At 51.6% G+C, this 26894-nt stretch overlaps 1 protein-coding gene across 4 annotated transcripts in view; it reads left to right on the top strand.

Moving 5' to 3' along the window:
- Positions 1010 to 26894, top strand: part of GNA12 (G protein subunit alpha 12) — a 103444-nt gene continuing 77559 nt past the window's right edge. The window contains exon 1 of one of the 4 annotated variants that reach the window (XM_021086011.1): positions 1010 to 1405. In XM_021086011.1, coding sequence (XP_020941670.1) covers positions 1094 to 1405 — 312 coding nt within the window. In that variant the 5' untranslated portion in view covers positions 1010 to 1093. Of the gene's footprint in view, positions 1406 to 15826; positions 16395 to 16487; positions 17215 to 26894 lie in introns of those variants that run through there. The other 3 variants (XM_021086010.1, XM_021086014.1, XM_021086013.1) reach the window with 3 other exon arrangements.

Genomic DNA, 26894 nt, shown 5'->3' with positions numbered 1-26894 from the left:
CCTTCCTGGAGGTGCTGACTCACAACAGATCTGGGACAGGTGAGAATTAGTAATAAGATCAGCTCACACTTAGCAAGAACTTACTTGGATCTAAGCACGGTGCTAAGTGTTTTACAAGTTCATGTTCTCACTTTTTATCTCTACAGCAATCCAAGGTAGTTGCTATCATAGCCCCTATTTTATAGAGGAGGAAATTTAAGTTAAAAATTGGGGGTGGCGGTTAGGGAAGGCGGCCTGAAAAGTTATGTAACTAGTAATAGGTCGAGAGGAGATTCCATCTCTGACCCAGAAGCTCTAGACCCCACAACTCAATCAGTGTGCGACATGAAACTTTTTTTTCGGGGGGGAGGGGCGCCTGGTGATAGTGATGGTCAGCCAGCTGTGAGAAAAGCCGCCCAGATGCCCAAGCCACTCCTAAAGGGTGTATCTGTTTTAAATGTTTGGCCCATTCCCCCCCTCCCCCCCGCCAGTGTTTCTGGAAGGAATAGCTTTCTCTCTCAACCAAAGACTAGCATCTGGACCTCTTATCGATATTTCCCAGCTGTCGGGCAACACCGAGCCCACTCCGCGAGCCCCAAGGTCTCACAGGTTGACCCAATCTGGGAACCCAGAGAAGCTCTTTCTGTACACCTGGCACTTCTGGTCCCGCCCCGTTTCACGACATCCCCAATCCTAAGCCTGTTTGCCGTGATTGACATGATCCCAGAGCAATTAAAATTGGTCATGGCGGGCTACCGGCCCGCCTCCCCGACGACCCCGCCTCCCTTTCATTCTGAAAGAAAGAACCTCGGCACGGGGGGCCCAATGAGAAGCGCCTCCACCCCAAAGGTCCCGCCTCTTTCGGCGCCGACCCCGCCCCCAAGGCCGGAGAGATGCCCGCCTCTCGGCCTGTCATAATCCAATAGGAGGGCGCGGCCGTCCGGACGGACGGCAGCCGGCCCAATCCCCGGGCCTCGGGTTGCGCCGCCCCGCCCCTCCGCCGGGCCGAGCGGCGGGCAAGAGCGGGCCTCGGGGCGGCGGCGGCGGCGGACGCGGCCTGAGGGAGCGGCCGGCTGCCGCCTCGCCCGCCGCGGGGTCCATGGCCTGAGCGGCCATGTCCGGCGTGGTGCGGACCCTCAGCCGCTGCCTGCTGCCGGCCGAGGCCGGCGGGGCCCGCGAGCGCAGGGCGGGCGGCGGCGGGGCCCGCGACGCGGAGCGCGAGGCGCGGCGGCGCAGCCGGGACATCGACGCGGGGCTGGCCCGCGAGCGGCGCGCCGTGCGGCGCCTCGTCAAGATCCTGCTGCTGGGCGCGGGCGAGAGCGGCAAGTCCACCTTCCTCAAGCAGATGCGCATCATCCACGGCCGCGAGTTCGACCAGAAGGCGCTGCTCGAGTTCCGCGACACCATCTTCGACAACATCCTCAAGGTGCGCTTTCCCCGCGTCCCCGCCCGCACACCTGCGCCTAGGTGCGTCCAGGTGCGCGCAGGTGCGGCCCCTCGTACCTCCGCGGCCCGGCTGGGACCACGGCTGACGCCTTTGTCTGACGTTGGTCCAGCGGCCAGGTGCCCCCAGCTTTGGGGGAGCCGACCAAGGATGCGCACCCTGTCTCCCCGTCGACCTAGTGGGCTTCGCCTCCGCCCTTCTCGGGGACTTGGGGGGCCATGGAAGCGGAAAAGCCGGACACCTTCTGGGGCTTTGGAGGGGCGGGGGTTTTAGTAGTGGGGAGAGGCCCCCCTGGACTCCCGGTGGGGGACTGCCAGCCTCCTGGGGTCCGGGTGCCATCCTTGCCTGCCCTCCCAGTAAGTTGAGAGCGAGGTCAATTGGAGAGGAAGGCAGCCGCAAGTCTCTCCTTTTAAACTATTAGGAAAATTTCAAACATATACAGAGTAGAGACAGAGAACAAACAGTACCGTACCCACGCCCACAACTTCAGGATTCAGTGCCAATCTTGTTTCACCTATAATCCTGCCCCTGTGATTTTTGAAGCAAATCCCAGACATGGTGTACATTCGTTGGAAAATGTTTGTTTATGTGGCTTAGAGATAAGGCTTCATGTAAGACACATAACCATGATATATCCTCATCAAACCTAAACATTAGTAACTCCTTAATACGGCCGAGCATCCAGCCAGTGTTCAGGTTTCTTGCATTGTCCCGACTTGTTGTGTTTGCGTTAGGATATAAATTCAGTCCTTGCGTCGCAGTTTTTAATATGTCTTGGGTGGTGTTTCCTTTCCAGGTGCTTCTCCTCTCCCATGGTCCATTTCTGTCATTTGCAGTTTGTTTGTGGGGGGAAAAAAAGTTTGGAGTTGACCACGTGTGGGTTCTAGCCTCTGTGTGCTTGCTCCGGGTGCCTGAGCTAAAGGGCCGCAGAGAAAGGAATTCTGGAGAAAACTGATGACGAGAGAAAATTGAGTCTCCCTGTATCTAGATAAGGTCATTTCTTTCTTTCTTTCTTTCTTTCTTAAAGTTTTTTTCCTCTCCTTTTTCCTGGCCCCTTCCCCAACTCTTTCTCCAGCCCACTTTGGGGAAACCAAATCACAGGTATGAGGAAAGTTGTCTCAAAACCGAGGCAGAGGCAAGCTTGTTCCAGAAGCCTCCCTGGAGACGGGATTTTATGGTGCCCCAAGGACTCTAAATTTAGCCAAGGGCTGTAGGACCAACCCACTGGTACACTGCTTTCACTTCATCGGTGAGGAAGCCAGGGCCTTGGCGAGGAAGCGGCAGTCCCTTACCAGACCTGGAACCCGGGGCTGCACGCTCCCCAGGCCTGCTTCGGAACCCGCTCCAGCCTTCCCACGTGGTGTTTTTGTTAGTAGGACATTTCATTTTGATAGAAATAGCTCTTTTAGGATCCTGACGGGAAGAGAGTAATTTGAATGATAAAACACCGCTTTTTCACCTCTTTGAAAAGCCTCTCTGTGAGTCAGAGCTGTGGCCCAGTACTTCATGAACTTGAAAGGCTAGGTGCCCAGTCTGATTCAAGGAATCAACTGTGCGTTTAAAAATTCCCCTCATCTTCTGGGGTCAAGTGCATGTGTTGTCTTTCTCTGTCACAGAGCTAGATTTTTTTTTCTTTTCTTTTTTTTGTCTTTTTGCCATTTCTTGGGCTGCTCCCGCGGCATATGGAGGTTCCCAGGCTAGGGGTCGAATCAGAGCTGTAGCCACCCGCCTACGCCAGAGCCACGTCTGCGACCTACACCACAGCTCACGGCAACGCCGGATCCATAACCCACTGAGCAAGGCCAGGGACCGAACCCGCAACCTCATGGTTCCTAGTGGGATTTGTCAACCACTGCACCACGACGGGAACTCCTTTTTTCCTTTTTTTTTTTTTTGGCTTTTCTGGACTTCTGAACCAGGCAAGTTATGAGAATTTACAGATATGGCTGACTGACCCCAGTTTCTTTCAACTCGGGAGGCCAAGAAAACATTTAGAAACAGAATCTTAAAGTTCAATCTGTGTCTTATGTCCATTTTAGAAAACTGAATCTTACTTTTCCCAGTGCATATAAACATTAACTTTTACTAACTTCCTTACCCACGAGAAATAAGATTTGTTAACCAGTATCCTATTTTCCTTGTCAGTTTTTTCACTAATTGTTGTTCTATATTAAACTCATCTTGTCTGGAGTTCCCGTCGTGGCGCAGTGGTTAACGAGTCCGACCAGGAACCATGAGACTGCGGGTTCGGCCCCTGCCCTTGCTCAGCGGGTTAACGATCCGGCGTTGCCGTGAGCTGTGGTGTAGGTCGAAGACTCGGCTAGGATCCCGCGTTGCTGTGGTTCTGGCCTAGGCTGGTGGCTACAGCTCTGATTTGACCCCTAGCCTGGGAACCTCCATATGCCAAGGGAGCGGCCCAAGAAATGGCAAAAAGACAAAAAAAAAAAACAAAAACTCATCTTGTCTATTGTGACTCTTTCAAGAAGTAGTGAGCAAGTCATCTTTCAGTCTAAAACTAGTAATTACCTCCCCCCCACTTTTATTTGGACAGATCACTTTGGGAAGAGACTTTTTAAATAAATTGCTTTGTAGTGGCTCTAGTCGCAGACTTTTGAATGGTAATGTTTGGAATAATATCTGTGTCTCCAGGTAGACTGTGTGCTAACAGGCTGTTTTTAAAGCACTAGCTATGTGCTAGGCCTTTTCATATATGGCAGTTAATTTTCGTAGCGTTTCAGACGGCATTGTCCATTTAGCCAGTGGGGACCTTGAGGACAGAGGGTTTGAAATCTGCATAAGGTCAGTTACCCGATTCGTAGGTGACAGAGCTGGGAACCAACCTGGTCTTTTTTTTTTTTTTTTTTTTAATTAAACTTTTGATATAATCGTAGCGTCCCATGCAGCTGTGAGAATAATAGAGCACTCCCACGTACCCTTTAACCAGTTGCCCCAGACGGTGAGATCTGGCAAAACCAGACTCGTATCACGACCAAGACAACGACGTAGCCAAAGTGAAGATACAGGACGTTCGAGTTTCAGTCCGTATTCCTGGTGTGGCCTTGGATGGCCCCTCCCACCCTCTCCCTCTCCCTCACCTGGCGGTGGTTGATCTGTTCTCCAGTTCTGTCATTTCGTCCTTTCAAGAATACGATATAAATGGAACCTTGCAAGATGTGATCTTTTGGAAGTGGCTTTTATCACACAGCAGAGTTGCCTAGACCCGAGTCGTTGGCATCCGCGGTCGGAGTTCTGCCTCCAGATTGCTGCGTCGTCGTACCCAGGGAAAGGCTTTACCACCAGACCCTGGGCATCTGGGTTGTTTCCAGGTTCTGCCTGTTATGAATCAATCTTCTGTGAACGTCCGTGTACGTTTTTGTTAAGCACATAAAGTTCCATGTACCTGGGATAAATGCCTGAGTGCAGTTGCTCGGCTGTGTGGTGGTTGCACGTTTAGCTTTATAAGAACCTCCCAGACGTGAGAGTGGCTGAAGGATTTTACCTTCCCACCGGCAGTGTCTGAGTGCGTGACCCCGTCGTCTCTCTGCATCTGCGCCAGCACTGGGTGCTGTCCCCGTTCTTGGTTTCAGCCGTTCCGATCGTGTGTTGAGTGTTCCGTCAGTGCCGTTTTAATTTGCATTTATTTCCCTAGTGGCTAATGCCCTTGAACGTCTTTCTTTCCTGTGCTCCTTTGCCATCTGTCTGTTCTCTTTGGTGGAGCGTGTCTCGTCCTACTTTTTACTCGTTTTGTAATTAATTCCTTGTTTCTTTGTTGCTGAGTGTTGAGCGTTCTTTATAGATTCTGGGTCCCCTCCTTTGTCGGCGGTGTGGTGTGCCAGTGTTCTCTCCCCGTCTGTAGCTTGGCCTTGCGTCCTTCTTAACGAGGTCTTTCATAGAGCAAAAGGTTTTCACTTGGATGAGGTCCAGTTTATCCGTTTTTTCCTTTATCATGCCTTTGACGTCAAGTCGAAGAACTCTTTACCTAGTCTAAAATTTTTTTTCTCCCAGTTCTTCCAAAATTGTGTAGTGGCATGTTTTGCGTTTAAGTCTCTGATCCATATTCTGCGTTAATTTTGTACAAGGTTGTGAGGTTGAGGTTTTGTTTGTTTTTTGTCTCTGGGCGTCCAGTTGTTCTGGGGCTTTCTGTTGTAAAGACTTGCCTTTGCACCGTCATTGAAAATCAGGTGGTCATGGAATTCCTGCTGCGGCGCAGTGGCTTAATAACCTGGCTTGTCTCTGCGGAGGCGGTGGTTCGATCCCCTGCAGTGAGTTACGGATCTGGGGTTGCTGCAGCTTGAGCACAGGTCGGATTTGGTCCCTGGCCTGGAACTTCCACACGCCCCGGGGCAGCCGTAAAAGAAAAATACATCAAGTGGGCATATTTGCGCGGGTCTGTTTCTGGGCTTTCCCTTCTATTCCAGTGGTCTGTGTGTCTCCTCTTCTGCCAGTGTCACTGTGCTGGTTACCGTAGCTGTATATTTTATATCAAATGATTTCTCCCACTCCATTTTTCTTTTTCAAGGTTGCTTGAGCTATTCTAAGGCCTGTGCCTTTCCATAGAAGTTTTAGAATAAGCTTTCCTATTTAAAAAAAAAAAAAAAAACCTTGCTGGGTCTTTGATAATATTTGCATTAAACTTGGGGAGTTTGGAAATGCAGATCAGAACTATGAAATACCAACTCTCACACCCACAAGAGGGACAACTATCAAAAAAGGTGTTGGTGAGCACGTGGAGAAATTAGAACCCTTATTCACTGTTGGTGGAGATATATAATGGCACCGTGGCCATAAAAAGTGGCTACAGGAGTTCCCATCGTGGTGCAGCGGAAACGAATCCAACTAGGAACCATGAAGTTGCGGGTTCCATCCCTGGCCTCGCTCCGGGGGTTAAGGATCAGAGCTGTGGTGTAGGTTGCAGACGCGGCTCGGATCCCACGTTGCTGTGGCTGCGGTGTAGGCCGGTGGCTACAGCTCCAATTCAACCCCTAACCTGGGAACCTCCATATGCTGCAGGTGTGGGCCTAAAAAAAAAAGTGGCTGTAAAAAAACCTTGGGGTCAACTTGGGGAGAATTGACGTTTCTGCTGTGTTGCGTCTTGCAGTCCATTTTGCACTTAGCACCATCCAGATCCTATGCATGTTTTGTTGAGTTTATACTGAAGTATTTCCTTTTCTGCAGCACATTTCTAATCGACGGTGTGTTTTATTTTGTTTCCACCTGCGCCTTGTTAGCATACAGCGATGAGATTGCTTTTTGTGTCTCAATCGTGTGTCCTGTGACTTGGCTAAATATACTTAATGGTTCTAAGAGCTTTCCTATGGATTCTTGGGGATTTTTTTTTGTATAGGTCGTCATGCTAGATGCAAATAGGGTGACTTTTATTTCTTCTTTCCCACTAGGGATGCCTTTATGTCTTTTCCTTGCTCACTGCAGTAGAGCTTCCAGTAGTAAGAGGGGTGAGAGTAGTCACAGCTTGTGTTTCTTTCCTGACATTAGTCATTTATGTTTTGTCTTTTTCTTTTCTTCTTCCACCAAGAGGGCAGATAATTTATTGTGCATGTGTTCCAACCAGCCACACCTGAGAACAAAACTAGTCCACAGTGCCACAGGTCCAGGGCAAAGACCCAACGGGGACTGTTTTGATATGAGCAGGGTGGTCTCAAAGTGGCCGCGGCGATCAGGATGGCCAAAGAGGTTCTAGACCCTTTGAGCCGAGTTCTAGACAGAAGGCAGGCAGCCCACAAATCGCACCAGCATCCCCAGCCTCCGGGCTTTCCTTGTTTCTGCTCCTGTGGCTTCCGTGGTGTACACATCTTCGTGGACCTCTGCCTCGTGGCCCTTTGGCGCTCAGCCCACGCGTTTGCTCCTTCCTCCCCTGGCTTCTCATGGCGGGGGCGTTTCTCGGAAGGTGGCGCTGAGGCCGAGAGCTGGGTCTTCCCTTTTTAGTTTGTTAGTCTTTTAGAGGCTGACTACTGTCACTTATTTTTTCCTGAAGAATCTGCTTTGTGTGTCTTTGATTTTTCTTTATGACTTTCCCATTTTCAATTTAATTTATTTCTGCTTTTTATTATTTTTTCCTTCAATTTACTTTGGTTTTATTTTGTACTTTTTCCCTCCTAGTTTCTTGACTTGGGTTATATCTGAGACCTCTCCTCTTTTTTTTTTTTTTTTTTCTTTCTTAAGGCCGCCCCCACAGCATAGGGAGGTTCCCAGGCTAGGGGTCAAATAGAGCTACAGCTGCCGGCCTCCACCACAGCCACAGCAATGCAGGATCCAAGCCACATCTGTGACCTACACCACAGCTCACGGCAGCACTGGATCCTCGGCCCACTGAGCAAGGCCAGGGATCAAACCCGCAACCTCACGGATACTAGTTGGATTTTTTTCCCCCTGTGCCACAATGCCCTCTCCTCTTTTCTAATGTTAGCATTTTAAGTGCTATAAATTTCCCCCTTAGCACGGCTTTAGCTGTGTCCACATATTTTGATGTGTTGAACTGTAATTTTTTATTCAGTTTCATGTGTATTTTTACTTCTTTTGAAATAGCTTCTTTGGCTTATGAATTGTGTGGAAGTGTGTTGTAGTTTCCAAGAGGTGAGAGACTTTCCTGTTATCTTTCTGCTCTTGAGCAATGTGGCTCTATTATGGTCAGAGATATACTTTGTATGGCTTCAGTTCTTTTAAATGTTTTGAGGTTGGTTTAATGGCATAAAGTGTGGTCAATCTTGGTGTGTGTTCTCTGGGCCTATGTTGGTGAATGTTCCATGGGCACTTAAGACAGTGTGTATTCTGCTGGTGGTGGCGTTTTCTGCATGTGTTTGGTAGATCAGTTGGTTGATGGTGGTGTTGGGTTCTTCTGTATCCTTGCTGATTTTTCTTTAGTGGTTGAGAGTAAGGTGTGGAAGTCCCCACTGTAATTGTCCATTTCTCCTTTAATCCTATCCTTATGTGCTTCCTGTGTTCTGAGATTCTCCTGTGTGGTGTGTGAACATTTCGGATTAACGTGTCCTCCTGATGGATTGGTCTTTTTGTCATTATGTCAGGCCCCTTCTGGTCTCTAGTGATGTTCTTTGGTCTCAAGTCTTCTCTGTCAGATATTTGACATAGCCTCTTTTTTTTTAGGTCTGCATCTACGGCATATGGAGGTTCCCAGGCTATGGGAACTCCAGCCACTTTTTTTTTTTTTTAATGAGTGCTTTCACGGCATATGCCTTCCATCCTCGTAACCTACCCACAGAGTTGTTTTGAAGTGAGTTTCTTATAGACAGCATCTTGTTACAACCTATTTATTCTGCTGATCTGTTAATTTGTATGTTTAGATAATGTACACTAAGGTAACGGTAATTATTAATAACCTAGTGCACACGTCTCCCATTTTATTATTTTACATTTTGGGTTTTGTTTCTTCTGTTTCTCACTTCCTGTGGGTTATTTAAATGTGTTTTAGGGAGTTCCCATCGTGGCTCAGTGGTTGACAAATCCGACTAGGAACCATGAGGTTGCGGGTTCGATCCCTGGCCTCGCTCCGTGGGTTAAGGATCCGGCGTTGCCGTGGGCTGTGGTGTGGGTCACAGGCACGGTTCTGATCCTGCGTTGCTGTGGCTGTGGTGTAGGCTGGTGGCTGCAGCTCCGATTGGACCCCTAGCCTGGGAACCTCCATATGCCACGGGTGCGGCCCTAAAAAAGACCAAAAAAAAAAAAAATGTGTTTTAGGTTCCATCTTGATTGACTGATTTTTGAGTATATCAGTTCCAGCTTTGTATCGTGTGTGTGGTGGTTGCTCTCGGCTGACAGTACGCACCTCATCCCAGTCTATTGGAGTCTGTGTTTTGCAGCTTTGTGCCAAGGGTGGAGGCTCTGCTTCCACTTAGAGCCCTTTCCTGTGCCCACCGTCAAGACATCTGTGTCTTAAGTGTTCCTTAAGCTTCCAGCACCGCGTCGGTTGGTTTCCTTCCGTCATCAGATAAGATCGGAGAAACTCGTGAGAAACAGACTTCGTTATAGTGACGCCTGCTTTGCCCTCTTCTGACTGTGTTCGTTCCTTCCAGAAGTTCTAGGCCTTCTCTTCGCCTCTCCTTTCTGTCGGGAGAACTCCCTTCCTCCTTCCTTCAAGGGTGGATTTGCCTGCACACGCTCTCTCGGCCTTCCTTGCCCCAGACTGCCTTCGTGTCATCTTTAGTCTTGAAGGACATCAGCCGATTCATACCTGACCCTTCTTTTCTTTGACGCCTTGAAAAACGTGCCACGTCCTTCTGGCCTCTGTGGTTTCACATGAGAAATCCAGTTGCTGTCAAGTCAGCGTGTCGTGTCTCTCGGGCTGATTTTAAGACCTTTTCCTCTGTCTTTGGTTTCCACAAGTTTCGTCATGATGTTTTGGATGTAGGCATCTCTCAGCTTATTATGTTAGGGGCTTGCTGGGCTTCTTGAATCTGTGCATTTGTTTCTTTTGCAAAAACGGGGATGTTTTCAGCCATTGCTTTTCCAGTGCTTTTTCGGCCCCGTGCTCTTCCTCCCTTCCTCTGGGGCCCTGGGGATAAGTCTGTGCGCTCCTGCTCCTGACTCTGGGTCCCTCTGTTCCTGACGCTACTGCCTCGTTGAGTGGAGTCCCAGCATCAGCTCTCCCTCGGCCTGGCTGACACCAGGGAGCGGAGGGAGCAGCCGTGACCGTCAGCCCAGCCTCCCACCGCCTTCTCCTTCCAGCTGGGACTGGGCGGGGGTGGAGGCTCAGCTCCCGCCACCACTGCCCTGGTGCGTGTCCAGGCAGGGATGGGAGGTGGGTTCCTGGTGGGCCACTTGGACCACGCCTGACTCCGAGGGACGGGAAGGGGTGTGGAAGGCCAGGCTCCCTCTCAGCCTCACCGGAACCTCGGAGGATGACAGATGCAGTTCTTCTCTTGGTATTTGGCTGGCATAGGATGGGTGTCGCCAAAAGTGTTTTCTGTTGTAAGGCCACCCTCTTCCTGGTCCTTGCCTGCAGGAGCAGGCCACTCTTGGACCTCTTTGCTCCCGCCTTGTAGCTTTTCCGGCTTGAGGGAGGGCCTCCAGCACTCTGTCCAAGACAGGTCGGGGCAGTCAGGATGCCTGGGGACGCACTGCCACGTCATTCCTCAAGTCCCAAGGTCCCAAGCAGCTCTCCTTTCTACCCGTTTCCCAGGCACGTCTTGCTGTGTGGTGTCTGGAGCCTTCTGGCTTGTGAGGCGAGGGCCTGGCAGGCGTGGAGCTCCTCGGTCTCGGGGGACCCCTTCATCATCCTGGTCCCTCGAGTGCCAGGTTCAGGGCACGTCCTTCACAGTCTCAGCTGTGCCGGAACTTGAACGTATCGTCTGCTTCTTTAACGTGCTGGCCTCACGCGACCCCTGCAGTGCAGTATTGGAATCTACTAGCTGCTTTGACTTCCTGTAAATGTTACCCGGAAGACTTCCTCATCTTTATTTTTAAAAGCTTAGCGATGCTAGTCTGTCTCTTCCCAAGGGGGCTGTCCTCAAAGTTGATGTGGTTGATGTTGCAGCACTTGTGTGATAATGCCTCTGGGGGTAGCAGGTGCCTCAGTGTTTGTGCGGAAGGCTTCAGACCTGCTTGACTTGGTCTCACCCTGCTTCCCACTCCCTCTTCTGTGATTTCCAGAGCCTTCTGAGTCGCCACACTTCACATCCAGCTGGAGGTGAATGAAACATTCGCTACGTGAAGGTCCTTTGTCGCCTGGACTGGACATCATGCACAGAACCGCATGGGTGTACCATCTAACCACACAAAGCTGGGCCTTCCTTGTAGACACACTTACTGATGATTTAAAAACCTGGGGGAGAGTTAGAGTGTCAGAATTAGTGGTCTCTTGTTGGCACTGCCACAAAAGAATTCACTTTCATCATCGTTTTTAACCATATACCCAGATCTGTGCTGAGTGCTGGTGGGGAAGGGGCTGTTTAATTTTTGGGGAAAGCCTGTCCAGAAAGTGTGACTTGAGCTGGCCCGGGAAGGCGACATAGGGTTTCAGCAGGTGGAGGAGAACACGCTCAAAACCATCCACTCGTCCGTCAGCTAAGACAGTTCTCATAGGCAAAGGTGTTGGAGATGAGCGTGAGAGCGAGACGGAAGCCTCTCGTGCACAGGGCTGGTCCTGATGGCATGATCGCTAGACACCATGTCACCGTGCTCTTTATACCGGAACTTTTCTCCCAGAAAATTCGTATATGTGCACGGAGATTCTACGAGTGTTCTGGACATGCTGAAGCCCAGGAGTTGTTGTACCTGTGCCCTGTGGACTGCAGTTTAAGAACCTCTGTTGTAGAATACCAAGATTACATTACCTTTTGTAGATCTTATATTATATTATTATTATTTTTATTTATAGTTTTTTTTGTTTTTTTTTTTTTAGGGCTGCACCCATGGCACATGAAAGTTCCCAGGCTAGGGGTCGAATCGGAGCTGCAGCCACTGGGCTACGCCACAGCAACGCCAGATCCAAGCCACGTCTATACCTACACCACAGCTCAGGGCAACGCCAGATCCTTAACCCACGGAGCGAGGCCAGGGATCGAACCTGTATCCTTAGGGATCCTAGTCGGGTTCGTTACTGCTGAGCCGCAAGGGGAACTCCAGTCATTCTTATTTTTAGAATTGCTTGCTGGGTTATGTTTTGCTAAGGTGAATAGGCCTTTGGAGAAACCTCCAGGGCTGTCCTGTGTTTTTCAGCACTCAGAAACTCCTCTGGGCTTAACACGGCCATGGGTTTGCGTGAGAGCAGAAGCCTCGTGTGCTTCTGGGGTCTGAAAGAACAGTTGGGTTTCTGTTGCTTTGTTGGCAAGTGGCGTTTAAGTGAGCAAGTTTACGTTTTAATGGGGGCACACATGGTTGGTCCTCTAGCAATGGCAGAGAACAAAACAACATCTTCCATTGGCTAAAACGCTCCAGAGACACCCCTCTGGCCGTGGTGGGGATTCAGAGCACAGGGCGGTTGGCTTTCCCTCCAGCTTTCGGGTCGACGTGCTCGTTAGTTTAGCCCGATCTGTTCTTCGAGGAGCAGCGTTTGCCCTTGGCTCATCTGTCGCTTGCCGTTCGGGATACAGCTGTGCTTGGTGCTGGGTGGCGCTCTGCTGGGAGCTCCTCTTTCTCTTCTGTCATGACGTCGGTGAGAGTGGGGAGGTGGATCTGAGCGGTTTCAGAGGGTGCTGAAGATGGGAACCGAAGGCCTGTCTAGAGGTGTAGCTCTAGGGCGATCTTCTAACCAATGACGCTGATGCGCTGTGATGCTTCAGTTACGTTCCCTCGAGGGCAGTGCCATCCCTTAAAGACAGGCTGGTCTGCTTCACGTTGGAACGACTCAAGCAGGAGCCACCGAGTCGGCGTGGCATCTTCTGTCAAGTGGGCGGGACGGCGCAGCTGCTTCGTCTGAGTGTGTCGCCCTATTCGAGTGAGCGCCGTAGGCAGAGTGGTTGCTGACCGCGAGATAGTCACCTTTTTGAACGGTTCTTTGTGCGTGAAGGGACACACCTTGGTGTGTCTGACAGCAGGATACACGTTCAGGTGGGTCCAGGTACGTTGGTTTCTTGGAGCGGAAAGCACTGAGTCCGTGTAGTGGTTAGAGAAGCCGTGGCTCCTGCGTTGGCTTGGGGAGCGGAACCGTCGGGAACGCGCGATTTGGAAGTGCGGCAGCCAGGCGGGCAGAAAAGGGGCCCTCGTTACTCTCGGGAGGATTTGCGCGTGGATGGAAGGTCGCTGGAGGGCAGCGCCGCCCTTGTTCTGGGCGCCGGCTGTTCAGGGGCCCTTGGTTAAGGAAGCACAGGCCACAGGGGCAGCCCTTCTCGCGGAGCCCGGGCATGCGTCTCGCGGTCCAGTCGAAAAGCCGGGGCACCGGCTCTGTCAGGGGGCCCTCGCCTCAGCGAAGACTGGTCTTGATGCACACACGCTGGTGTTGCGGGCACACCCAGGCCTCGGGGGTTAATGACGTCCCTGAGCTTGGCACCAGCTCCCAGCCAGAGCGCTCCGCCTCGGAGCCTGCGTCCCGTCTGAGCCTGCGGCCCGTGCTGGCCTGACACCATCCTTCCCCTGGGCGAGCGCTCTGGTGACGGTGGATGCCGCCTGCCTGGGGCGGTCAGGGCGGCTCCCTGCTGTGTCCGGGGCAGGCCAGGTCTGGCGCCAGGGCCATGGGAAGCCGCACCTGTGGTTCTGAGCCAAGCCCGCTGTGCTGCGTTGTGTGCGTGACGGTCCGTCCTCTCGGGGTGCCCACCTGCCTGGTTGGCCTCTGCGGGGACGGGAAGCAGAGGGGGCAGGCAGGAGAGGGGACTGCACTGGCTCCACCCCTGGGAGGACAGGGGAGCCCTGGCCGGGCTGAAGGAGGCCTCCAGGACCGCCTCCCTGTTGCAGGTGAGACTTGGCTGGACGCGTGTCGCAGTAACCATCCCGGGCCACGTCCTCGGTGACTCGAAGGCGCTGCGGCAGCCACCACGGTCGCTGACAACAGACCAGGCAGCGCAGACTGCCTCCCTCTTCAAGGTGAAGTTTTGTGCATCTCGGTAGACAAGACCTGACGTCTCCCGAGAGCGGAAGGGGAGTAATTATTTAGAAGCCTCCCCTTCCTGCTGGTTTCCTTTACGGGTAAAAGGGAACCGCTGCCTCGGCGCGTGGCTTTTGGCCTTTCTGTAACGCCTGTGAGCAGGATTTTTACTGTGTGTTTTCTGCGAGTACCGAGTTCTCCACCTATAATTGTTGGCACACGAGACGAGCCCCGAACCACTCACCCTTCTTGTGGCCACCTAGCGCTCTTTCCCGCCAAGGAGGTGATGTTGCACAGCTTGGGGTTTAGGTCGGGGGGAGGAAGCGTGTTCCCCAGGAGCCTGACGACGGGATCAGCCAGTAGTGGGGGTCGGAGAGCCAGTAGCGGGGGGGTCGGAGGCTCTGTTCGACGGGGGTGGGGGGACGGGGAGCGCGAGGGGCGACTGCGGGAGACGCGCTGGTGAGAGCCGAGGCGCACAAGCCTGGCAGTTTACCTTCTTAGCAGTACACACGGGCGCAGCATCCAGATTGTGCTGTTAAACAAACACGCCCGAGCTACCAGAACATACTAACTAGCTGAAGCAGATGTCTCCTTGAAAGCAGTCGTCTCGGGGGCCAGGTCCGCAAATACCCAAGTGTGCCTCCTTGCGCTGGGGCCGCCGACCTGGCAAGACCGTCTCTGCGCGGAAGGAAAGACACCTGCTCTTGGCGTGGGTGCTTTCATCTCCATGTCTAGGGCACCTGCTCTGTTACCTCCTTGGACCCTCTCAGAAACCGCCTTAGGGGTTTTACTCTGGTGGGAGAGACTTTGGTTTTTCAGCTGCAGTCATTTCTGGCCTCTCTCGCCTGCCCTGCGTCCTCTCTCCCATGGCAGGGGGCGTGGGTGCCCGCCTGTGCCCCTTGGAGGAGGAAGCAGGCTCGGTGGCTCCCCTGCCTTCAGCGAGAGTGTGGGCTGTGCCCGGCCCTCAGCTGCAGGTGAGCCTGCCTGAGTTTGTCCAGCTGTGCCAGGGAACAGACCTGCTTGGCTGCAAATCTAAAACCACACTCTCCCGTCTGGCTTCTATTAGTCAGAAAGCCAGTATTTTGATCTCCATCTGTCTGTCTATATCTGACTCCTTTTTGGATCTCCGAATCGACTCTGGACCTGGGAGCAGCAGAAGGAAAACGGAGCCCCACGGAGAATGAACCTGCCTGGGCCGCCTGTTGACATCTGACATCCGCTGGGGTCTTTTTCTGGGACGAGCCAAGTGGCACTTATTTTCGGAGTAAATGTAGTGGTACCCGAAGGACCCCATCACCTTCTGTTTGCGAGTAGAAAACAGATGCTCACTGGGTCACCGGCTTGTGTGAGATACTGGCGTGTGATGGGGCACCTTGGAGTCGCTGGGTTTCTGGCCTTGCACTGCATCCCGCCAGTCGGGGAACTCGCCTCACTGAAAATCCTTGTTTCGGAGACCCTGACACACTCAGGCCCCTTGGGCTCAGTGTTCTGTGGAGCAGTGCAGACTGTAGCCCTCCGTCTACTCAGCAGCTTTTGGAGTGAATTAATTTGCTGCCAGATTCCCCGATGCTGTGATAGGGCAAAGACCGAGGCAGTGCTCCTTCTCCTCTGGGCTGAGCTGCCATTAGCCCCGTGCTCTGTCTCTGTAATCGGCGGGGAGCTGTGTAACCTGCAGCTGAGAGCATCCGGCATCCTGAGGGACGAGACGTGATGAGAGGGCACTGCTCGGCAAGGGAGAAACCGCGGGCAGGGACAAGCTCTGTGGGGGTGACGGACGGGCGCGGGCAGAGCCTGGGCCAGACCTGGCCCCGCCTTCCAGGCCAAGGTGACTCTAGAGGACTGCAGAGCTTCCAGCAGAATTGCCCTGCTGTCTGAGTTTCCAGGATCCGTGGTGGGGGGGCACTGTGAGAGTGTGGGGCAGGGTGTTCATAGACGTGTGTGCTTTTATGCTTTACGTCCGAATATAAAAAATTGGCCAGAAAAAACCAAGGAAGGAAAAGGGACGTTATTACACATGTACATTGAACTCTGTGCAATTCTGATACTGGACCCCTTTTGACCTAAAAAATGGCAGTTTTATGTTGTCCAGCCTAACATTTGAAAAGCACTGCAGCCAGGGATAAAAAAGAGAAGATTCCTGGGCCGCGTAGTGTATCTCTTAACCTCAGCTCTTCTTCCTGAAAGACACAGCGGGAAAGCGGGTGAGTCAGCACAGACGGAGCAGGCGGCCCGGCAGTGGCCAGGCCGGGGGAAGGGCGGGAGGCTGGGACCCGCAGAGGCGAACGGGCGCACACAGGACGGGCGAACACCGAGGCCCTGCCGCACAGCGCAGGGAACTCTGCTCAAGATCCTGTGACAAACCATCACGGCAAACAGTCTGAAAAAGTATGTCTAACTCGGTCGCTTGGCTGTGCAACGGAAATGAACACAACACAGCGTTGTAAACGCACTCCACCCGGGTCAAGTTGTTTAAAAAAGAAGGTGAGTCAGCAGCGTTCTGAACATTCTCACCGGTACCTTCCCGTTGGCAGAGAAGCAGAGCCTGGTGTCAGGAGGAGATGCCCCAGGGAGAGGGAGGGGCAGCGCTGGAGGCCGAGGGGCCGTGCAGGGCAGGGGCCGAAGCTCGGGGCGTGGGGACGGGAGCTGGAGGGGCCGGGCTCTGGGTGGATTCCAGAAGGGAGTCCCCGGTGCTCCTCTTTCCTCACCTGCATTTCCTGAGACTCGGGTTGAAAGGAGCGTCTCCCATCACTCTGGCCGTGATCTGGAAAGCCAGCTGAGGTAGAAGCAGTGTCAGGGGAGCGGGCCTCAGGTCAAAGAACAAAGTGAGAAGACTAGGCCAGCCAGGGGAGGGTGAGAAGACACGGCATGTCACCTCTCGGGGACAGCCCGCCAAAGCGGGGAGCAGGGGATCGCATGCCAAAGACCGACGCCAAGCCAAGTTTGGAAAAAAGGGCAAACTGAAACACGAGTCGGCTGCCCACGGGTGCTGGAATGAGCATCTAGATGATACAAAGCCAGAGCTCCAGGGTCTGCTCAAACAGGACGGTGAGATAAAAAGGGACACTGCAGAGCTGGAGAGAGACGCTGAAACCTCTGACACCACCAGCTCGGGAACAGGCCGGGAACAGGAAGGGGCCGAAGAGAAATTTAATCAAGACGTGGGGGGGGCTTGTCCAGCCGGACTCAGCATCGTCCCCCCATAGTTTGGGACCTGGAGAGACGGCTGAGCTGCATGTAAATGTGTCGCTCAACCTCAGTGTCCAGCGAAGCCCTGCTTTCTCACCCGTGCCTGCAGCGGGAAGTGAGTTTTTGCTGATGGGGCAGAGCAGCCGCTTTGCTGTCTCTCCTCTCTGGCTATAAACTGTCCAGGGCGGGAGCTGTGAATGGCCTCTCGTGCTTTCAGCCAATTGCAGCATCACCCTGTGAGCCCTTCGTCCTCCTCTGGGGTGCCTTTGAGGAGTGGGTCCGTCCCCCTCCCTGAGGACACTTTGTTTCTTCAGCCACCTGCTAACCCGAGGTCCTCAGCCGCAGGGCTCCTTGCACTGGCTGCTCTTCCTGCTGATTCACCGCACATCCCAGGAGAAGAGGGCTTGGGGCGGCACCTGCAGAGTCGGGCGTGAGCCCGGTCCTTTCTCCTCTCCGGCTCCTCCTTGGTGCCGTGTAACCATAGTGGCTGCATGCGTGCGTGCATGTGTGTGTGCATGTGTGTGGGGGGGGGGGGGGGTGCCGTCATGGTTTTCAGACCCTCTTTCACATAATTACCCGGTTTGCTAACTGAGGCAGCCTTACACTTACTGGAGAAGGCATGGTGGGGGCTGTGCTGCTGCTAAGAAGGCTGAGATGGGCCACCCCTGATGACAGGTGACTCTGCCAGCTGGGAAGTGGGCGACTGGGGACCATGGTGATTTACTTAGGCTCACCTTTTTTAAAAATGGGAGTATTGGAGTTTCCGTCGTGGCTCAGTGGTTAACGAATCCGACTAGGAACCATGAGGTTGCGGGTTGGATCCCTGGCCTCGCTCAGTGGGTTAAGGATCCGGCGTTTCTGTGAGCTATGGTGTAGGTTGCAGACGCGGCTCGGATCCCGCGTTGCTGTGGCTGTGGTGTAGGCCGGTGGAAACAGCTCTGATTCAAACCCTAGCCTGGGAACCTCCATATGCCTCGGGGGCGGCCCAAGAAATGGCAAAAAAAGACATAAATAAATAAATAAATAAGTAAATTTTAAAAAATGGGAGTATTGCCTACATGGAGGTAATGTTTCCAGCAGTAGTTTAGTTTTTCCTGGGCAGTGCCGACAGCAGTAGATGGGGAATTAGACAGAGAATACTTGGTACAGGTGAAACGGTCGCAACGGATCTCACGTACGATACGGCGCACAACTCAAGCAAACACAAACTCACACCCATACACTCTCGCACTGTAAAATTATTCATGCGCTAATTATGATCTTGTTGTAAAAATATATGTAACCATACCTTTAAAATATATCAGGGAGTTCCCATCGTGGTGCAGTGGAAATGAATCCGACTAGGAACCATGAGGTTGCGGGTTGGATCCCTGGCCTCGCTCCGTGGGTTAAGGATCTGGCGTTGCTGTGAGCTGTGGTGTAGGTCGCAGATGCAGCTCGGATCCCATGTGGCTGTCGCTGTGGCTGTGACTGTGGCTGTGATGTGGGCTGGCAGCTATAGCTCAGATTAGACCCCTAGCCTGGGAACTTCCATGTGCCGCGGGTACAGCCCTGAAAAGCAAAAAAAAAAAAAAAAAAAAAAAAAAAACCCAGAAGTGTTAAAAATACCCAGTGTTTATTTCTGTGAAACAATTATGAATTGTAATTTTTTTAAAAAAATACGCTTTCTACAGTAAACGTTATTTTAGAGGCTGCCTTGGCAATAGTATGAGTCCTAAGGAATATAATTTCATAATCTAGTGATGGTTTAGAGCCTTCTGTCATTATGCACTTTCCTGCAGTAATCAGGACATTTTCATTTCGAATTACAGGGGGGTTTTTTGTAACTTAATTTGTGGTTTGAATCTTGCTTTAGAATTTTTGTAATCTTGAATATTTTCAGAATGTGTAAATATTTGCTGAAGAGACCACAGCATCTTCAACATTTTAAGTGGGAACTTAGTTTTTGGTAACTTTAAGAGCCACCAGGTTGCCTGTCTCCTTCCAGTGTCTAGTACAAAATAAAACTCCTCTGACAAAGTAACATTGTCTTTGACAAATTTTTGTGGATAATAACATTCTTGAAGTATTGGCGACAAGGAGAGTGTTTTAAATGTAGGTGTTTTTGAAATAGATGAAAAGACGGACGTCTTCAGCCGAGCCTGAGTTTCGTCCAGCGTTTTGGGGGTTAATTAGTGAAATAATGAATATACACAAATAGTTGTTTTCTTTTGTATTGTTTTATAATTAACACTCAGGTGACTGTTTCCTTGCGTGTCACTTTCTCCCCCAAATAGTTTAGGCCCTTATCCTGTCATCCGACCTATTTTATATAAATGACATAACGGAAGAGGAGGTCGCTGGGTGCTCCCTTACACATGGGGCCACAAATACCTGGCAAGTAGGGGGCCTGAAGGGGCTTGGGGCATCTGAGGAGACGTTATCCTCTGCACAGAGACTGCCTTTTTTTTTTTTTTTTTTCTTGTCTTTTTGCGTCTTCTTGAGCCGCTCCCTCGGCACATGGAGGTTCCCAGGCTAGGGTTCGAATCGGAGCCGTTTCCACCGGCCTACACCACAGCCACAGCAACGCGGGATCCGAGCCACGTCTGCGACCCACACCACAGCTCACGGCAACGCCAGATCCTTAACCCACGGAGCGAGGCCAGGGATCGAACCCGCAACCTCATGGTTCCTCATCGGATTCGTTAACCACCGAGCCACGACGGGAACGCCACAGAGACCGTCTTATTTCAGACGAGAGCAACTGATCGAATAATTTAGTGATGTCCAGGAGATCGTAGTCCGTTAAATAAAGGAAAATGAAATTAGGAGTATCTTCTAGAAGGGAAGACACAAAATGCACATTATAGGGAGTAAATCCGAAATATCATCTGTAAAGTTATTGCAATTAAAAATAGTTACAGGAGGGGCTGGGTACAGAAGAAAAACGGGCATGAGTGGGTGTGCTTTCTGCTAATAGAAAAATAGCCCCATTTGTGACACCAACAGAAAGATAAAATGCCTAGAATTAAGCAAGGCCTGAGTACACCCCCTGTGATGAAAGCCATACCATTTTACTGAAGAACAGAAAAGATTGGAAAAAACTGATTATCCTTTTGTGGGTAGGAATTCTCTTTTAAAAAATGTTATTGGCGTGTATAGTTGGTTTACAGTGTTGATTTCTGTTGAGCAAAGCGTTTCGGTTGTACATATCTATATTCTTTTTCAGAATACATATACGTACACACAGATATACAGATATATATATGTCTTTTTCAGATTTTTTCCATTATGGTTTGTCACAGGACACTGAATATACTTCCCTCTACTATACAGCAGGATCTCATTGCTTATCCATTCCAAGGGCAATCGTTTGCATCTATTAACCCCCGACTCCCAGTCCATTCCACTTCCTCCCCCTCCCCCTTGGCAGCCACAAGTCTGTTCTCCAAGTCCATGAGTTTTTTTCTGTGGAAAGATTCATTTGTGCTGTATATTAGATTCTAGATACAAGTGATATCATATGGTATTTGTCTTTCTCTCTATGACTTACTTCACTTAGTATGAGAGTCTCTAGTTCCATCCATGTTGCTGCAAATGGCATTATTTTGTTCTTTTTTATGGCTGAGTAGTATTCCATTGTGTATATATACCACATCTTCTTAATCCAGTCATCTATCGATGGACAGTTGGGTTGTTTCTGTGTCTTGGCTATTGTAATAGTGCTGCAGTGAATATAATGGGTGCATGTGTCTTTTTCAAGGAAGGTTTTGTCCAGATATATGCGCAAGAGTGGGGTTGCTGGGTCATATGGTAGTTCTACGTATAGTTTTCTAAGGTACCTCCATACTGTTTTCCATAGTGGTTGTACCAGCTTACATTCCCACCAACAGTTCAGGAGGGTTCCCTTTTCTCCACACCCCCTCCAGCATTTGTTCTTTGTGGACTTACTAATGATGGCCATTCTGACAGGTGTGAGGTGGTACCTCATGGTAGCTTTGATTTGCATTTCTCTAATAATCAGGGATGTTGAGCACCTTTTCATGTGCTTGTTGGCCATTTGTATGTCTTTGGAGAAATGTCTGTTCAGGTCTTTTGTGCATTTTTCAATTGGGTTGTTGTTTTTTTTTTTGCTATTAAGTTATATAAGTTGTTTGTATATTTTAGAGATTAAGCCCTTGTCTGTTGAATTATTTGAAACTATTTTCCATTCTATAGTTTTGTTTTTTTTTTTTTTTTAATGGTTTCCTTTGCTGTGCAACAGCTTGTCAGTTTGGTTTGGTCCCCATGGTTTATTTTTGCTTTTATTTCTGTTGCTTTGGGAGACTGATCATCTTTAAAACCACTTTTCCCAGCACCCAGTCCTTGGGAAGTCCTGCCGAGGCTCCTCTCCTCTCCTGCTCTGCTGACAGCCCAGACAGCCCAGGGTCCTCTGGCCGGTAGACACTGGCCCCCCAGGAGGCCCCGATGGAGTGAGTCGGGTGGTTATTCTCACAGTCAGTTCAGATGCTTTAAATCGGGATGACCGTGTTTGAATTTCTGTGGGATATCCAAAATTTCGCCTAACCAGATAAAGTTGCTTTAATGTGACCACTTTATTTTTACTCGGCTTTTTTCATAATCAGTGTAACATTCATATAAAATAACCACTTCGGAGTGAAGAATTCGGTGGCACTTCGTGCATTCTGTGTCACCCTCACTTCTGTGCAGTTCCATCATTGGCATCACCCCACAAGGATCCAGACTCGTTAGGCTGTCACTCCCTGTCCCACACCTGCAACCACTAATCTGTTTTCTATGAATTGACCTCTTCTGGATATTTCATGTAACTGGGATCATATAGTATATAACCTTTGTATCTGGCTTCTCTCACTTAACATTTTTAAATGAATAGCTTTATTTTTTAGAACAGTTTTAAATTTGCAGAAAAACTGAGCAGAAAATAGAGTTTCCACATACCCCTCTGAGTTTCTGTAAAATCTTGCATTGGTTAAGTACCTGGTTAATACTGCTGAACCAGTATTGGTGTATTATTATTATTATTATTATTATTTTTGTCTTTTGTCTTTTTAGGGCCATACCTGTGGCATATGGAGGTTCCCAGGCTAGGGGTCGAATCAGAGCTGTAGCCGCTGGCCTGCACCACAGCCACAGCCACGCCAGATCCAAGCCACATCTGCGACCTACACCACAGGTCACGGCAATGCCGGATCCGTAACCCAGGGATCGAACCCACAACCTCATAGTTCCCAGTTGGATTTGTTTCCACTGCGCCACGATGGGAACTCCGATATGTTGTTATTAATTAAACTCCGTAATTGGAGTTCCCTGGTGGCTCAGCGGGCTAAGGATATGGTGTTGTCACTGTCGTGGCTTGAGTTCGATTCCTGGCCCTGGAACTTCCCCATGGAGACACTGCCACAAAAATAAGAAAGTCCCTGATTGACATGGGGGCTCAGTCTTTGTGTTATGTAGTTCATTGGGTTTTGACAGCCGTCTCCACCATCACAGCCTCATGCCGAGCAGTTTCGCTTCCCTGAAGAGCCTCTGTGTCCCACCCTGTCATCCGCCCTCCTTCCTCCCCTCACCCGTGGCAACCCCTGCTCTTCGGCCGTCTGCCTCATTTTCCCTTCGCCCGCAGTGTCGTGGAGCTGGACTCATGCGGCGTGGAGGCTTCTCCGATGGGCTTCTGTCGCCGAGCAGTATGTATTTACCTTTCCCCGCGTCCTTGTCTGGCCCGAGGGCTCAGTTTGCTCGCTGGCGGAATCATGTACCTTTGTCTGGTTGGGCCGCAGTCTACTCAGGCCCCCACGGAAGGAGAGCCTGGCTGCTTCGAGTGTGAGCTGTTGCGAGTAAAGCTCCCGGCAATGGTTGTGTGCAAGCGTTTGTGCACACGTGCGTTTTCAGCTCCTCTGGATCACATGGTAAGAGTGAGTTTAGTTTTGTAAGAAACCACCAGCCCCTCTTCCAAAGTGCCTGCGCCACGGGGCATTCTCATCAGCAGAAAATGCGAGCGGGTGTTGCTTCTCGCCCTCACCAGCATTTGGTGGTGTCCGCCCTTTGGATTTTAGCCACTCCGAGACCCATTCAAGAGAGCCATGCCCCGAGGGATCTCGTTTTCATTTGCATTTAACTTGCATTTCCCTGGATGACCTACAGTGTTGAGCTTTTTCGTGGGGTTACCTGCCATCTGCTTGTCTTTGGTGAGGGTCAGATCTTTGGCCCCGTGTTCATTTGGGTTGTTTGGGTTTTTGTTGCGTTTTAGTAGTTCTTTGTGTATTTTGGAGGCAAGTCCTTCATCGTAGGTGTGGTCTGCTCTCATTTTCTCCCAGGCTTTTCACTGCAAGCGTCACGGGTGGGAGAGTCATGCAGGGTGGGGCTCGTGGGGCTGCTTCACCTGTCTTCACAGCTGAGCGCTACTCTGTGTGCGGAGAGACCACAGGGTCCGTTCACCCATCGGTGGACACTGGCGTCGTTTCCTCTTCAGCGCTCGTGCATGCTCTCAACACTTAGGTGTGGACATAGGTTTTGTTGGGACGTGTTTTCACTTCTCCTGGGTGTTTTCCTGGGAGTGAAACTGCTGGGACATGCGGTGCCTCTGGTTACATTTTGAGGAACAGCCGAACTGTTTTCCAAAGTGGAGGTGCCATTTGATGCTCCTGCCTGCAGTGGATCGCGGTTCCGGTTTCTCTGCTTCCTCACCGACACTTGCTCTTGTCTTTTTTTTTTTTTTTTTTTTGGTCTTTTGAGGCCCGCACCCTCGGCATGTGGAAGTTCCCAGGCTAGGGATCAAATCGGAGCTGCGGCTGCCGGCCAGCACCTGCCGGCCTCCACCGCAGCCACAGCAACCTGGGGTCTGAGCTGCGTGTGCAGCCTACGCCACAGCTCGCGGCAGTGCCGGGTCCTTCACCCACGGAGGAGGCCAGGGAGTGAGTGTGCATCCGCACGCACACTAGCAGTTTGTTGCTGCTGAGCCACGACGGGAACCCCTCTTTTTCTTTTTTGTTTTAACAGACATCGTGGTTTCGGTTGGCGCGTCCTGGCGGCCTTGAGGATCATTTCGAGGGTTTATTTTGTTATCATTGCTCTGCTTTTGATGAAGCCCTTCTTTTCGACTTCGTGTGACTTCTGCGTCTTCGTCTTTAAACAAACCTATGTGAAGATTCGTCGCATTTTTATAATCATCGTCATATCTCGTTGGGGGCTGATGACCATTTTTTGCCACTCAGATGCCAGAGATTGGGAAATAGCCGGTGTTTTTAAAGCGTCGTATTATTTTTAAGAGCGTGTTGGGAATGTCACATTGGAATGGAGACACCTCCAAGGCTCCTTCCTTTCCGCTGTCTTGACTGCTTGGTGTCTGCTTGTCCACGGCAGCCGCCAGGCCGCAGGGTCTGCTTTCCTCCTCCCTCCCCCGTGTGCTGTACGGGACTCCAGCGTGAGCTTTCTCAGACGTTTCTAGTAAGGCCGCCCCCTGCTTCTGGAAGTAGAGTGACCACACCAGTGTCTGCTGAGAGAGCTGCCTTCTCTCTGGTGTCTTCGCTCCTGTGCTCTGGGCAGGACCCCGTGCGGGGCCCCCAGGCCCTCCTCCGCCCTCTGTCCTGTGTGCCGACGGTGCAGGTCCTGTGCTCTGGCCTCTGCTTGGGCCGGGGGCGGGAGAGAGGAGCGTGAGATGGGGTGGTTATTCCCCCGGCCCTGGTGTAAATTGGTGTTCTCTCTCTTTTGCGGGCAGTTCGATGATGAAAGACGGGCTTGTGCACCTGCTGCCAGGACGAGCAGAGCCAGGCCTGGCTCTTGTGGCCTGAGAGAAGCCTCCCTTGCTCTGCTGGCCAGGAGAGCATGCAGATGCCACCCAGTGGGCCGTGAGAGGCCTGGGGTTCTGCATCTCTGAGCTGCCAGGGGAGGTTCGTGTCCCTCAGACCACACGCTGAATAGCGGGAGGTGCATCGAAGCGTGAGTCAGAGCAATGACCTGGGCCAGCCTGGTGCCCGCAGTGAGGGCTTCCAGGTTGGTTCCTGCTGTGATGGGCACACACAGCCAGAGGCCGTGGCCACTGAGTCAGCTGAGATGTTTGCTTTGGGCGTTGGCTATCTCGGCCGGAACAAAACAGCCCTGTCCTGCCCGAGTTTCCGTTCGTGTGGGAAACAGACAGGTAACTTCTGCCAACTGTCCGAGGCTGAGAAGTGCCAGTGGGACAAGAAGAGGAGCCGAGGGAGGGGTGGGGAGGAAAGGCTGCTTGGGGAGAACAGAGGAAACTCGGGGACACCAGGAGGGACGGGTACAGGTGCAGGAAGGGGGCCTTGCAGACTGTGGGAGGGCCCACAGCGGACTTGGGCTCCGTCTGGGGGTTGGAGTGACACGGTCTGCTTGGCACCCAGGGGCGACTGCTTGCATCACTCCCGGGTGACAGGGTGTTAGGGATAGAGACTGAGGCGTCCTCAGGGTCTGGAAGTGTTTGATGCTGAAAAGAATATTTTTAAGACATGGAAACATGGCTGTGATGTGTTTAACTGAAAAAAGAGTGGGTTGTTTTTTGTTTGTTTGTGTTTAACTGAAAAAGAAGTGGGTTGTTTTTTGTTTGTTTGTTTGTGTTTTTGAGGTCCAAATTTTGAATGTTAAAAAAAAAAATGCGGTGGGGGCAGGCATGGTGATTTTCACCAAAATATAGTATTTATTTTTAATTAAAGGGAATTTATTTTTGCCTATGAGGTAAGCACACAGATTATAGAACATAAGAAACTTTGCCTTGTTTCTCTGTGTAGCTTTACTGCACGCCCTTTATTCTCCCATCAAGATCAGGCATTTGTATTGCACTTAGTAGATAATGAGATCGTTGTGCTCTCCCATGTCTCCGCGTCTTCACTTGGCCTTTTCAGTTAACCGTAGGTCTAGCCAACGAGGATGCAGGACCCTGCGAAGCTCAGGGTTTCACTTTGATGTTCTCTCTGCTCCGTCCTGCAGTAAATCCTTCCCGAGGGCTTGTTGAATGCGTTGTTCTTCTGAGCAGTGACTGGGTCTCTTCCAAAAGTTTTTTCCCCCCCCTAAATCTGCAGAAGTTTATTATTAGCCTGATGGAAAGACCAAAACCATTCTGTGTCGTCTTGGCCATGCGCTGTCTTCTGTCCGTCCCGCTGCTCCCCAGACCATGAAAAAGTCTCCACTCCGCCTCGTGGCAGTTGCGTCTCAGGCCTCGCCTTGGCCCTCCTTCCTTGTCTGCAGCGCCAGAGGAGTGGCCCCCGGGATGCGCGGCTCCCTCTGGCCTCTGCCCCTTGGGTTCAGCTGTGCCTTGTGGGCAGGCACAAGGCAGGAGGTGCCTCGGCGCGTGGGGCCGGCTCTGGACCAGGACCAGGGCTTCTGGGAGAGGCCCCTGCAGCAAAGGCTGCTCAGACCCGCTCCTGATGTTGGTGGATGGTGGTGTGGCTGCAGATGCCGCCTGACTCGTCCCCGAGACCTGAAGTTCCTGCGTTCACGGCTGCGGTGCCTGGTCATGGTGGTGCCCCTGGAAGGCGTGCCTCTGCGCTCTTCAGCCACACGGGAGTCGGGTGAACGCCAGGTCCAAGCATGGACCCTCAGAACCCTGATGAGAACCTCCCGTCGCGTCTTTTGGGGCAGCGCTTTGGGGAGGGGTTTCAGCAAGCCGTCTTGGAGATGGGGCTGAGAATGGCAGGTGTGTTTCTCTCCTCTGCACGCCGCTGTCTGTGGTCTTTACGGGCCCCTGAGAACGGGGTCCCCAAAGGGATCTGAGACTTGGGACAAGGTAGGGTGCGCCGGAGCTGAGGCCCCAGGATTCAGAATCACCCCTCTCGGTTACTGGAC

Source organism: Sus scrofa, chromosome 3 (assembly GCF_000003025.6).
Source record: "Sus scrofa isolate TJ Tabasco breed Duroc chromosome 3, Sscrofa11.1, whole genome shotgun sequence".
Classification (NCBI taxonomy): domain Eukaryota; kingdom Metazoa; phylum Chordata; class Mammalia; order Artiodactyla; family Suidae; genus Sus; species Sus scrofa.
This window is presented reverse-complemented; position numbering and strand designations above follow the sequence as displayed.